General features: G+C 41.1%; 2 protein-coding genes across 4 annotated transcripts in view; both read right to left on the bottom strand.

Annotated features, from left to right (window-relative positions):
• Positions 1–3057, bottom strand: part of crebbpa (CREB binding protein a) — a 41722-nt gene extending 38665 nt beyond the window's left edge. The window contains exon 1 of the mRNA XM_035659609.1: positions 2127–3057. Coding sequence (XP_035515502.1) covers positions 2127–2214 — 88 coding nt within the window. The 5' untranslated portion in view covers positions 2215–3057. The remainder of the gene's footprint in view (positions 1–2126) is intronic.
• An 867-nt stretch (positions 3058–3924) lies between these two features.
• adcy9 (adenylate cyclase 9) overlaps positions 3925–13712 on the bottom strand; it is a 38547-nt gene continuing 28759 nt past the window's right edge. The window contains exons 8-11 of one of the 3 annotated variants that reach the window (XM_035660999.1): positions 11546–11694; positions 10974–11003; positions 9547–9826; positions 3925–9326 (exon numbers count right to left, since the gene is read on the bottom strand). In XM_035660999.1, coding sequence (XP_035516892.1) covers positions 8268–9326; positions 9547–9826; positions 10974–11003; positions 11546–11694 — 1518 coding nt within the window. In that variant the 3' untranslated portion in view covers positions 3925–8267. The remainder of the gene's footprint in view (positions 9327–9546; positions 9827–10973; positions 11004–11545; positions 11695–13712) is intronic. The other 2 variants (XM_035661000.1, XM_035661001.1) reach the window with 2 other exon arrangements.

Raw genomic sequence — 13712 nt, 5'->3', positions numbered from 1 at the left:
CAACAGACGAGCTACTGGAGCTCAAACTGCTGAAACAGTGAATGCTGTTCTGATAGAAAGGAGTCAGAACACACAGAGCGTCACAGTCTGCAGAACATTACGACCACCAGCGTGCACAGGTGGTCGTAATGTTCTGGCTGATCAATGTACAGTTTAATACAGAAATGTTCCATATTTTTATCCTGAAAGGAGCACACCAAAAGTTGCTTTTGGGCAAAACGCTACCAAGATGATTTCACTACTGTATGTTCAAAATAAATTAAAAGAATCTATCCACATGCTTTTGTTTTTCCCACATTGAACCGAACTCGCACCGGGACTCCTAAACCAGGGTATGAACCGAACCGCGCCTCCTGAGCACCGCTGCACCCCAAGTCCCCAAAGTGAGTAAATCAAGTTGAAACTACAGGAGCTGTCTGCCAGCTAATGTTACATGTTTTGCTGCCACCAACGAAATACATTCCTAACAACCTATTTACTTTAGAAATGGATCAGGAAGTCATCCGTCAAGTCAGCGGCCAAGAAACAAGTTTCACAGAATATCATGTTTTCATATCAGAAAATGTTTCCAAAAAGTTAAAGAGGAAATCTGTTTTGTTTTTCTTCCAAGAGCATGACAAGAGTGTTTAAGTATGTTTTCTAATGTTTACTCCATCAGTAACTACCTAATTTAGTTTGTTTTTCATTTACTGAAATGGAACAAACGTGTAAAATGTTTTTCATACAGCACAATAAACATATAGTGTATGTTGTTTCCCCTTAAAAACAGGTGTTAGTTTTACAGTCAGGCTCTTATCTTATTCTTTGACAAAGGCAGAAATTGTGTTAATGTCCATTTGTCTTCAAACTAAAACTAAACGCAGTAAAGATACTAAACAGAAAGCCATAAGTGCTGTCACAGAGCCTACATGTAGATTTCTATTATGTATTCCAACACATGAATTCAAGTGTATGTGACTACAGAGAAATGTCAGATGAACCTCGCACAAAGTGTAACGCAATCAGCAAGAACAATATTTACTGCACAATCAAAATGGCAGTCAGAATCTGAATGACGTACGGGTTCGTACGGTCGCTCGGGGGTTCTGTGGCCACGAGATCACTGCGATCATGTGCACCAGTTCATGTTTAGTAGCTGGATTGAGCACCAAATCAATATCAAACACTGGCCGTCACCCGGTTTCTCTTGCTGGCACACCTGATCACTACACTACACCAACCTGAACTCTGAACGTAGTGCTGTGTATACCAGATGAACCGGTATACTGGTTTAAATTTCCCTTTTGATCAGGATTTTTCATATACCGCCACCCACCCCATTGTTTGGCTGAAACCACTGCTGTATGTGTTTCTTGTGTAATAGAACATTTGATTGGTTTGGAAAACGTTCCTTCTTCGTTCTGTTTTACTGTGCAGTTTGTACAATAACAATTCTTTACATCGGGTTGTATCAAAGTGTTTACATGACAACAACAAAATGTTTCTATAGTATATGTCCAGCCGCTATAAACCTACACATCGACTGTGATATACCATGAAACCACCAGAATCCATAAAAGCCCTTTCCATTCATTCTGCACATTAATGGATCTGCTTTAGAAGGGCCAGTCTGCCGATATTACACATCGGTTTCTGATGCACAGTAAACTATCAACACAAGTGGCCTCTGATTTTAGAACCAGATGGTTTTTTGGGGGGGGGGAGCAAACTTTGCATTACTTGAGTATGCAAGAGGAGGGTCTGAGACATCACTGTAGCTCCATCATTAGCTCAAACATTACAACTTACACCAACAGCGCTGCAAGACAACTTTATCATCTCCGACAGTGTTCAGTGTTACAGCTCACGGAGGTAGGCTCTATGCCAGCACTACTATCAGGAAGAAGCAAGGGTTCCTAATAAACTGGCATCTGAGTGTCCAGAGTAACGTTAGGTCATCCCCAATTACAGACCCAAACCACAGACACTACCGACAGACAGCTCAGCACACCCAGCTGACCTGGTGACTTCAACCCATCCTGCACAGGTGGTCCACACACCTGAGAGGCGATGTCACACTGAACTGTGATGTGTAAGTGTGTAACGACACTGGTGTTTACATGTGCAGACGGTATCGAGGCCTTTACCTGGTCCATCAGACGCTGACAGGGCAGGTGAATTCAGCTTCGCCCGCTTTGAGCTGGGAGGTCCGGTTTCCAGCAGGTTCTCAGACATAGTTGCTATGTTGTCCGGCCGGTTGCTTAAGTTGATAATGTTGATTGCCTTATGACGGGGAAGTTGCTCTATCAGCCCGAGCCTTCCCGGTTTAGCGCATTAGCAAGCTGGCAGCCTGCTAACGTGAGCTAACTGGCTAATAGCTAGCTAATTGGCTGCTACCAGCTAAGTTATCAGTTAGCGTTAGCTGCTGCTCTGCTCGCTGAGAGAGTCACAGTCTTTAAAAGAGATGCAATAGCGCCCCGCTTCGCCACCGCCATTCACCCCATGATAATCCAACACCCAACACCCACATTATGGTCGTTAAATAACCCGAAATAAAAATGTCCCCATGTAAAGAACCGAACTTCAGAGTGACAGTCCAGTAAACAGCGGTATTGCGGTGCAGTCCGGGGGAAAGGTCGTAATTTCTAGATGATCCAAGTACCCATTTTGCGTGACGTCAAATTTCTTCATGCAAAAATCGCGCGAAGCTCCACAAAAATGCACAATTGCATAAAAATGCTGTGTTTTTGAAAACCACTTCGAAAGTCACGACCTGGTCTCCGCTTGCCCACGGTAAACAATACTGCTCCCGAACGGCGACAGGGGCTGAATCGCCGCACTCTGAAGGGGAAATCAGATATACGGAGCTTTTCTGCCCGACGACCACCGATCCAATTCCCGTTTTTTCGCACAAAATGTCTCCGAGTCGATGTTAAGATGTCGTTTTCGGGGGAAGGACGCTGTCATATCGCGGTAAGGATGCTCGATTTCTACGTAAAAACCAGTGTTGGACCGAAATCCTAATTCCGAGCCACGACAAGATGGCGGCTGTTGATTCCTTCGATACAAAAAAGTTTTTTTTTCTTTTCCAGATCGGCCGTGGAGGGGGAGGGGCCGCGCAATCACGCCCTACGTGAAAACACCGCTCCTGCTCGCCGCTGGGGGCGCTACAGCACCGCCAGAGACACATACAAGCAATTTACAAGCCAGTTTATTCGTTTGTAAGTCATTTAGGTTAGCTATACAAGTACATTCTAGTTACACTATATATGAAATGTAATATGAAATATCCATCTTAAAATGTTGAGTGAAATAAAATATTTAAGAATAATGTTTAATGTTTAATTATAGTCTTGTGTTTAATGTTATTTTATGAGTTAAAAAGTTATGACACAAGTAGATTCACCTAATGGTGGTATAGTTACCTGTCTTTTTCATTTAAAAGTTTTAAAACAATTAAAAAGGCAGGTATATTATAACCTGGATTCACATTATGTATCCTTTAATCTGGTAAACACTTCACAGGATCTGGATTTTTTAAAATAATGATAATTTGATTTTGGGGATCAGAAAAGTAAAGCAAAGGTTTGTGCACGTGCTCCCTGCAGATAAGCACAGCTACAACACATATACACAAACAAAACAGCTTACTTTACTTTCTGTTTGCTCAAAGTGAATAACTACTGATATAATATGATACTGTATAAGCTGCACTTTAGTCACTGCCTGATGATCAAAAAGGCCTCCACCTTAATGGTACTATCTGGATGCCTTCCAACTTGGCCAACCTGCAAAATGCATATAGACTGATTCCAAACCACATCAGCGATTTAATCAGCAAATTTAAAAACAAAACAAAATGGCTATTTAGTCTGCTTGTCAGGCGAATTTGCACATGGTTTGACGTGAACTCATCTTCTTTTTATACTTCACAGCGCACTCAACTGTTTTCTGCTCGGAGATTTATTTCTCACACACTGAGTAATAAAATAATAACACTCACACTTACTCAAATAGACACACATTGAATCAATTTGATAATACGCGTCAATGTTTCATTGTTTTCTGGCAAAATCTGACACATGCACATGTATAAAAAAATCATATGTGACATAAAATAACTGCATATGTACAAACACTGAGTGCTTTGTGCAAATGTGTACAGATTACGATCATGTGTTGATAAATGATACATGGGTAATGTGCACAAAACATACATAATACATCTCATTCATGAACAAAACAAATACACAAAGATTTTAAATCAAACACAACTGTCTAATTTTTTGTCCCAGTGTAATAAAAAACACATATGGGTTGAATTTACTAGACAATTTATAATGAAAAGATGTAGAGCTGTCACCATTTAAATGAGTGATTAGGCAATGCTATTTTGCTGTGATGATTTTAACAAGTCCTAATAAAACGCTGTGCCGTTATGCCTCTCCCTTATTGTTCTGTCACAAAGCAGAATCAAACTTCTTCAACAAAAAGGGATGACTGAATGTCTAAAAACTTCTCCTCAATGTACTTGGCTGTTTTCTTGATTGCATTGTTTAACTGGAGCGCTGGACTTGTAGGGCCAAAATGAAAATAAATCTCGTCATACACACATCATCCATCAATACACTGTCAGAGAAGGACAAAGTCCAAGTAAGCTTAAATGGTAAAAAATAAAAGTGATTTGAAGAATCCTGCGTGTTGTCAACACATGCTTAATGTTCAACATAATTATAGAAATAATTATACTGAAATGAAATAAAAGGATGATAGCATGGTGCAGAATCAAACATGTAGTGTGTCTAGCAAAGAAGAACATTTGCTCATTCGTTTCCATGCAAACATCACACAGCCTTCTCCCCCTACTGTATCACAGATAACAGAGCCAGCAGTGTTCACTCTAATATTTTATTTATACGTGTGTACAGATGTGTGCTACTGGAGAGGTGGTGTGCCCATCAACCTGTGGAGTCCCCCATCTCGAAATCTGCTATGGCTTGTGTCTGTCGCTCTTGTGCATGCTGGGGCCTACAGCAACATGACCTTAAGATCACCGAGGTTTATCTAACAACGTGAGGCAGAAGGGCAATGTGGAAAAATGTGGGGAAAAAAACAAGAACTTTTTTTCAAAATTTCATACCCGATGTTCTCATCTGTTTTCATAACTTACCATGGTATGGTTTATTAGGTTTGGCAGACTTCAGCGTGTTGAGAAGAGATGTGCCTCTGAAAAAGATTTCAGTCAACAAAGCAGATCTCATGTAGCTATTTTTGCATCTCAATCTAGACTGACGGCTTCTGGAGAAGCTTCTTTGGATTTTCAAGGTACTTATGCTACTTGAACAATCATGATTATTTGATGCAAATAATCATAGCTCACACACGCTGATTAAACATAGTCCTAATTCAAAAGGCACTGGTTGTGTATGTTGGGAGTGCACAATGGCCTTTTATTCCTCGGATGGAAATGGTTCCTCCTTTTACATGTCAACTCTGTATCTGTGTGTGTGGCCATAACTTCTCATGGCAAGATTCTTTAGCCTAAATGTTGACCTGTCACTAAAAGATGTGGCTGTGATGTGTGTTTTTCAGGATCATTATACAGGTTTCAAATTTAAAGGTCTTCTATTTTTTTCAATTTTAAACAATTTAGCTTTGTTTGTGTAACACAGATATGGCAGCAACAGCAAAATAACAGTTAAACAGTGGCCACGTAGTTGACTGATCTCCTTTTGCATCATATTACAGTGATCTCTTCCGTGTTACTGACTCAGAGTAAAAAACAAAATATCTTTCTCACACACATACACACACACACAAAGTACAAGGGAGAAACAAGTGCTTTCAGGAGTGAACACCAAGCATGAAGTGAGTTAAGAGCAAAGAGAACTACAGAGGTGCCAGCTATTCGATGGGAACACCACCACACTATCCCAAGTGACCGGTCAATGACAGAAGGAAAGAACTGGAAAAGAGCAAAAAAAATAAAAATGGATGGAATTTGTCAAAAAAAACAATTGCAGCAAAACCTGCACAATAAGCATATTTTCTTCAAACATACAATCATAATCTATCCTCATTATGAAAACAGCATTGATAAAAAAAAAAAACCCTTTCTGAAAACCAAAATACTCAAAAAATACAGTCATACTTTTAGGCACCACAAAACAATCAGCTAGTTTAGGTTGCACTGCACCTAGAGATCACTCAATTAAAGTGGCACAATTTAAGTATATTGATACAGTAGAGGGCCCCCTCCGTATAAAGGCTGTGACAGGATAAAGTTAAAAGTCCCACCCCTTCAACAGCAAATCACACAGCTAAAGGCAGACAATACTTAACTACTGAATAAATATATACTGATGGACTGACCAATGTTTGTTTTTCTCTTCTGGTAATGAAGGCAACGAATGGAACGTCACAAAACTTGAGTCTGAGGTTTTACACACAGTACTGTAGAAACTTTACTTGATCTGTGCTCTGACACTTTCACCAACAGCAATGTGGACCACCCTATCATCTATCAAGAACTACACAGTGATTGTCCCTCACAGTCCCACTTCAAGTGATACTCCACTCAAAATATCAAACTCGCACCCCGCTGTAAGTTTTAAAAGGGTTCATTTGGTGTATTTTTCCGATTGGTAACAAATCTGATGAAAATACCGAAACCAACAATCAATTAATCTTACTAACAAGTATTGTCTGTGTACTGCAGTGCTGGCCTAGAGGTTAAAGTGCAACCATGAACTACAACGTCCCCCGTTTCATTTATAGCTTGGGACTTTTGTTGCATGTCATTCCCAACCTCTTCCCTCCGTTTCCTGTCATTACTCTACGGCAGGCTATAATTGAAAAAAGGCAAAAACGACAATTGGTTTTGGTCTTTTCACGGGATTTGTTAACAAAAATATCGAATATATGAAGGTGTAACAAGTTTGTAGTTTGCTCTTTTAACCAGACAGATTCAGTCTAGCCAATGAGTGAGCTCCAATGGAGAGGTTCTGGCCAATGAAAAAGCAGACCGGGTCGTGAAAGAACACTGAATAAGAGTATTCAGTCATACTTTGGTGGATATAAAACTGGAACCCACTAAGCATGCAGAGGGACGGCAGATCAGTGGAATATGCTGCAGGATTGGTTTGAGAACTTTCAGTGGAATCCAACATCACTTCAATCTGATCTCACCTTCTCACTGTGCTCCATTTAGGATCAAACTACAACCTTTTTTACACCCATCTTTCAGGTCTACAGGGAATGTTTCATACTCAGAAGACACATCTTGTGTGGAGTATCACTTAAGTATATTTAAAGTGCCTTCCTGCTTTTGTGATGATCTCACTTATTAAAAACACCCTTTCTTCCAAATCTATATTCCCTTATCTTATTTGATTTTGTGCTTTTGATTGTACTTGTTGTGATAGACAAGAGCTCTGTTTAAACTTTCTTAAAAGCTATTTCAATGTAATAACTACCAAATACAAGTGGTCGAGAAAACACTGTGCAAGACCTGTGCTTAAAATGTGCATTTAGCTGCTACACAAACTAAAATCTATGCAGCCTGCTTCATAGCATGTCCCTTTTTACCGAGACTCTAGCACAAATGAATACTGTATTAAGCCCTTATATCAAAGCAGAATACATAAATTAACACTGCTTCATGTGATTCCCTCATTCTTCCCATAGTTCCCTGCTCAGCCCATCATGCTGCACTGGCACTTATATAGAATCTAAAATTATTTTCCTTTAAGTAAGGTCAAGACTTTGATCAAGTTAAAACAAATGATATGGCACAACAATAATGATTTGTTTAAAGAAATACTTGCATTGAAAATAAAAGCATGGCATAAGAAACCACAGCATGTTCCGTAGTCTAAGATTGTTGAAACTTTGTTCAGTATTCATATTTGTTCGTTCACTGTTCTAGTCCTGAAGGCACTTAATAACAAAAACGAATAAGAAAAAACACCATGAACAACATCAACAACACTTCCTTCCCTCTGAACCCCTTTCAGCTTTCTCCCCTATACACTGCTGTGCTCAACACAGGTCTAACCCACCCCAGCACTCAAGGCAACATCCCCATGAAAGACGCTAGTAGCCATTTTTATAGCCCTGTAGCCACTGTTTGTGTTGGACAGATAAACTCCCTCGTCTTCATCCGTGCCGAAGACTCTTGGCCCATGCCTAAGGGAAGGGACATCCTGCCCATGCCTGCAGTCAGTCCTGGAGAAGCAGATGCTGGGGGCAGCAGGGGGACGGAAGACAGAGGAAGAGGAGACGAGGGATCAGAGACGAGCGTAAAACTCCTCGTTGAGTTTTGTTAGCTCGTTGGCCTCCTCTTCTTCATCCCCTTCTTCTTGAAGTGCGAGAGGAGCAGGCTGCACCTGGGAGGGCACCTGTGCAACGCTAGGCTCTGGACCTAGTTCAGAGTGGGGAGGGAGGTGTAGAGCTGTGGCAGGAGGCTGCCCGGGGAGGAGTGGAGCGTCCCTATATCCTTCCTCCCTCACCTCTGTGGAGTTAGCTTGGACAGTCTCAGGCCCTGCTCTTGAGGGCTTTACAGCGCTTTGTGGTTGAGGAGGGAGTGCGGAAAGAGAGGAGGAAGAAGGAGGAGTGGGACAGGAGGAAAAAGAGGGAGGAATAGCTGCTGCTTGGGCAACAGTCTTATTGGCTGTTGATGCCATGGACGATGGTCCAACGCTGGCGCCCTGCTCCGTTCGATCCTGATATATACTTTCCCCACTTTTGGGGTACAGAAAGGTCCTCATTTGACCTTTGCCCTTAACATTCACTGTGCCTCTATAATCAAACTCTAAGCCCATGGCACTGAGCACAGCGTGGCTCTCCTCGCTCACCTGCACCCGACACTCCACGCCAGTAGAGTCCATGCGGCTGGCAATATTGACCGTGTCTCCCCAGATGTCATAGAGCAGCTTAGTGGTGCCGATCACGCCCGCCGTCAGCGGCCCGTGGTTAAATCCAATACGGAGCTTGAAACCAAAACCCAGCATGTTCTTGTTGAAGTCGTCCAAGACGCCCATCATCTCCAGGGCAAAGTTGAAAAGTGCCCTCAGGTGAGCGTGCGGACAGTCCTCATCATTCTCAGCTAGCTGCCGGACATTCAGTCCCGACGCTGCCATGTATGTGGCACCGATTGTCTTGATTTTTTCCACACTTTTGAATTCAGGTTTGCGAAGGAGCTCGTCAAAGTCTCCAATGAGCTCATTGAGGACGCGGTAGCACTCTTTTCCACCCTCATAGCTCTCTTCATAAAACTCGCTGAAGTTTACGATACTGGCGAAGATCACACCCACACTGTCATGGTTCTTGGAGTAGCTCTGGGTCACCTGAGGAAACAATGAGAGAACTTTTATGAAATGTGTTGAAATATTCTGATCACTAAAATATCTATATATTTACAATGATAGCTACGATACAATGGTTAAGAAAGTTACTAAGAATGTATTTTTGAATTTCTTTAAAAATGGTATGTTCTAGATGACAGAAAAGTTTTTTTTATGCCTTCATAACTAAGTCTGATATTTTTGTTTCAACAACTACAAAAACCTTGAGCTGGTCAGCGACGTGGATAGGGATGATGTTGCCAAGTAACCACTCAGCCTGGTCTCGCATCATCTGGATCTTTGAGCGGTGTTTGTCAGCCTCTTCATTGCCATGGTAATGGAGACGATAGCTGACCTCAAACTCGCGGTTGAGGAACCAGACCAGGAGAAGAAGCAAGAAGAAGGCCAGGACAGCCTCTGGGACCAGAAGGTCAAGAGGTCGCTGGGTAGGGTCAGGAGTTACTAATGCTGCACTACCATCATTGGATGTGGAGATGTTCAGTCTGAGTGAGAAAATGGGGAGAACAGAAGAAATGTGAGAGTGGTTTAACCTGAACACAAGGATACTTAACAAAGGTGCACCAGAACAGGAGGGTGATTAACTGGATTAAGAGAAGAGAGGAAAGGGAGGCTGGAGAATCCACCACATAACCACTGGCACACTTTGCAGCCAGTGGTGTTTGAGTTTGTATTTCTTAGCCCAAATGAGTTTGTGAGGTGGTGTGAGCTACATGTAGATGACATGACATCATGATGAAATGAAAAAATTAATGAGTGTCATTTTAGATCTGCAGCTTTACCCTGAATTCACCCAGAAGAACACAGAAATACTTGTTTCTCAACTGGCCTCAATAAATCACACCCAATGCTCACAACTAGTTGACTACTTAGCTCCACCTATATGTCCATATGTTAATCTTTGACTGAAAATAACATGTTTATCCTGGGGTTGTTGTCACAGAGCATTGTGAGAGATGTGGGAAATCGCTAACTGAAGTGGAAGTAGAGGGATAAAATTATAATCTAGGAATGCAGACTGCTAATTCAATCTTAACTCATTAAGCAAAAATCTGACCATTGAAACAGTGAACAAAACACACAGCAAACACTGAGAAATGTACTTTCTCTTGTCAGTTTATTTTTTATCTAAAGGTGTACCTGGAACAATGTACACACTGCAACCACAATATTGCCTTAAGGTAATTACTTTAGCATTACCACAAGTGTACATATAAGCATACTCTGTTAAAACAGCTGTGTGCTCAAGTATGATTCAAGCAGATTTTTTATCCTGTATGCCTTGAGAAACGTCTGCCAATCAAAATGATAACTGATCTGAACTGGGTCTTTTCCAGCCCTCTCTTCTCCTCAGTGGTGTAGTTTGTTAACTCGTGACATTCATACAAAATTCAAGCCAACACAGGCTGTATGAGTCATTTCCACCACTAGTGACATTTAGCAGCCATTACTGCTGGTGCACAGAGGAAGAGAGAGAGAAGGATAGGGGAATAAAGAGCAGGAAAGCATGAGAATGAGTAAAAGCCAGAGAGAGCTGTAGTTATGAAAAATATAAAAGAGAGCTGTTGACCCTGTTGACCCTTCAAATGTCACTCATCCATCAAACCCCTCTGTTTCCACGGAGACACTCACCCATGAACTGGCGAGCTGTTATTACTGGAGCTGAAAGACGACGGGAGTGGTGTCAGTCAAGAGAAAGAAAGGGTCACACACACGCACACACAGACACATGAATTGACATATATAATACAGATCAGATTAAATCATCTTTCCTGGTTGAAGAACAGGTAGATAAAGGTATGTAGTACCAAACCAACTGGGTAAATTACACATTTTTGAGAATAATGAATTAATGTATAAATCTATTGATGACTTAGTATTTGGAGCCCAAACTTATGGCTATCAAAGACTGAGGTGGATGAGGATACAGTACACGTCAAACACAAAGCTGTAAATTTGAGTGTTCACATAGTGTTCTTAATTCCTAGCTATAAATGACTACTGTGGCCTATTTTGTAGAACTGCAGGATGATCCGTGTTTGCATATTTCATTTGTATGAACTTATTAGAGCTCAGACTGGAGTCTTTAAAATTGAATGAAATGTGAGATGCATAGCGTGCATAGTGTAACTATGTGTGGGTGTGTATATGCACACACAAGTGTATTTGCATTTAGTATTTGTGTGAAAATAAAAAGCGCTCACCTGTACCTGTGAAAGGGGCTGTACAGCAACAGCAGCAAGGCGACCCCTGTAACAGTGGCCAGGACTGAGCGCATCCAAAAGCTTAGCTGACAGAAGTTACAATACTGGATGATGGCCAGGATGGTGGCACAGCACAAGAACATGGTCACCTGGAGAAAAGTAACTGAAGTGACTTAACAAAGCAGCTAAGGACAATATTGAAAAACAGCTTGTAAGGCTAAACTGAGTTGTGTGTGTCTTGTGTAGGAGAGGTAATTATAAAGGTAAAGTCAATAAATGCAGGGTTTATAACAGTTCAGTATATTCCATATTGGCTTCCACTGTTTTTTCACCTGAAATACAGAAACAACAAAACTCTATTATTACTCCCTCTATGGTGGCTAAAAACACCATTGTGTGAGTAAAACAATACTAATATATTGTTAAAACTTGAGCTGGAATTAACACTGTAAATGTTCTGTCTACAACAATTATTGCTTACTCTAGCACTCTAGCCTTCTCCTTTAGATGGTCTTTTCTCAGGTTGCCCCAAAAACCCTCTCACAACTTACTCAGAGTCCTAACAAAGACAAAGAAAACTGAACACATCACACCAGTTCACTTCTGCCTTTCGGTCAAGTGACAAGGAAGCCTACAGCACTGCCAGAGCAAGACTGAAAGCTGGCATCAAGGAGGAAAAGCGGAGACCCCAACAACAACAACACCAAAGACATGTGGCAGGCAATCCAAAACATCAGAGGCTACAGAAGCAGGATCGCCCCCATTATGTGTGAGGCCACGCTACCAGATGAGCTACACATTTTATGCTCGCTTTGATCCACTCAAAGATCAGCAGAGGATCCAGAGGATCAGCTGCTGTCCACAGTGATACACTGATAACATTCCTGGCCATGTACTAAAAAACATGGGCTAATCAGCTAGTTGATGTAATTACTGGCATTTGTAACACACCACTGTCATAGGCAAGATGTTCCCACCTGCTTCAAGACAGCCGCCATCGTCCCTGTACCTAAAAAGTAAACAACTACCAACCTGTGTACACCCATGACTGAATCCCTCTACATGGACACAACTCTGTTGTCAAGTGTGCAGATAACACCAGGATCATCAGCCGGATTGGCCAAACAACAGTGACACTTCATATCAGGAGGATATCAATCATCTTGCAGAGTGCTGCCCAGAAAACAACCGACTGCTCAATGTCAGCAAAACCAAGGAGCTTCATCATAATTCATCATAGAAATTAATATATATTTTTATGACTCATTAATCATTCATTATTGTTGTTGTTGTTATTCTTATTTTAAAGTAGCATAAAGGGAACTACTGTGTGAATTTCATTCTACAACCTTGCGTTGTAAACAATGAAATGAATCCTCTTCACTGGCTTCCCGTGTGCAATCTGCTGCTTGTCTATTTCTCAATGGCTTAGGACCAAAATACATCTCTGACTGTCTTTTACTGTATGATATATTGGCCTCTCAGGTCATTAGGTAGAGGGCTACTAACTGTTCCCAGAGTGCAAACTAAACATGGAGAAGCAGCAATTAGTTACTTAGTGACTTTAATTACATTTAGGGGATCATGATGAACTATTTTGCCCTCCTATCATGTATTTATGTCTGTTGTCAAAAAGGCTATTTTTTTAATTGTCAGACTCGAGATAAACCAGAGACATTAAACTGAATGCACTCCATTCAAGCAATGACATTTTATAACCACTGAAAAGTATTAAAAACACCATATAGAAATTAAATTAGCTACATTTTTCAGCAATTACAGTCAGTGAGCATGACAAATGAATTTATGACTGTGTCCTTTCGTTCTGACTGGAATAGCTACATGTAGGATCCTTGGCATAGCTTTGTACAGAATTCTCTGGCCATATGGAGTAAGATCTGTTATGACTGGACTGTTGTTGTTGTTGTTGTTGTCAAGGGTTCTTCGTGGTCTTGTTGGCCATGTCTTGACCTGAATGTCATGCTTTCAACAAAATATAACACACAAAAAGTATTTGTTTGTGCAATGTGTTTTTAACCAATAGTTTTGCTTTTCCAATTTCATTCAAACATACATGGAGACAGCAGTAGTAATTTAGGGACATTCACAGGTTGTTCATGATTACAATGACAGGATAACATCTTTTTACCTCTCATCCCTACACATG

The sequence above is a fragment of the Morone saxatilis genome, unplaced genomic scaffold (assembly GCF_004916995.1).
Source record: "Morone saxatilis isolate NCDOM2014 unplaced genomic scaffold, NCSU_SB_2.0 Contig17, whole genome shotgun sequence".
NCBI lineage: Eukaryota > Metazoa > Chordata > Actinopteri > Moronidae > Morone > Morone saxatilis.
Note: the sequence above shows the minus strand (reverse complement) of the source record. Positions and strands in the feature narration are given on the sequence as shown.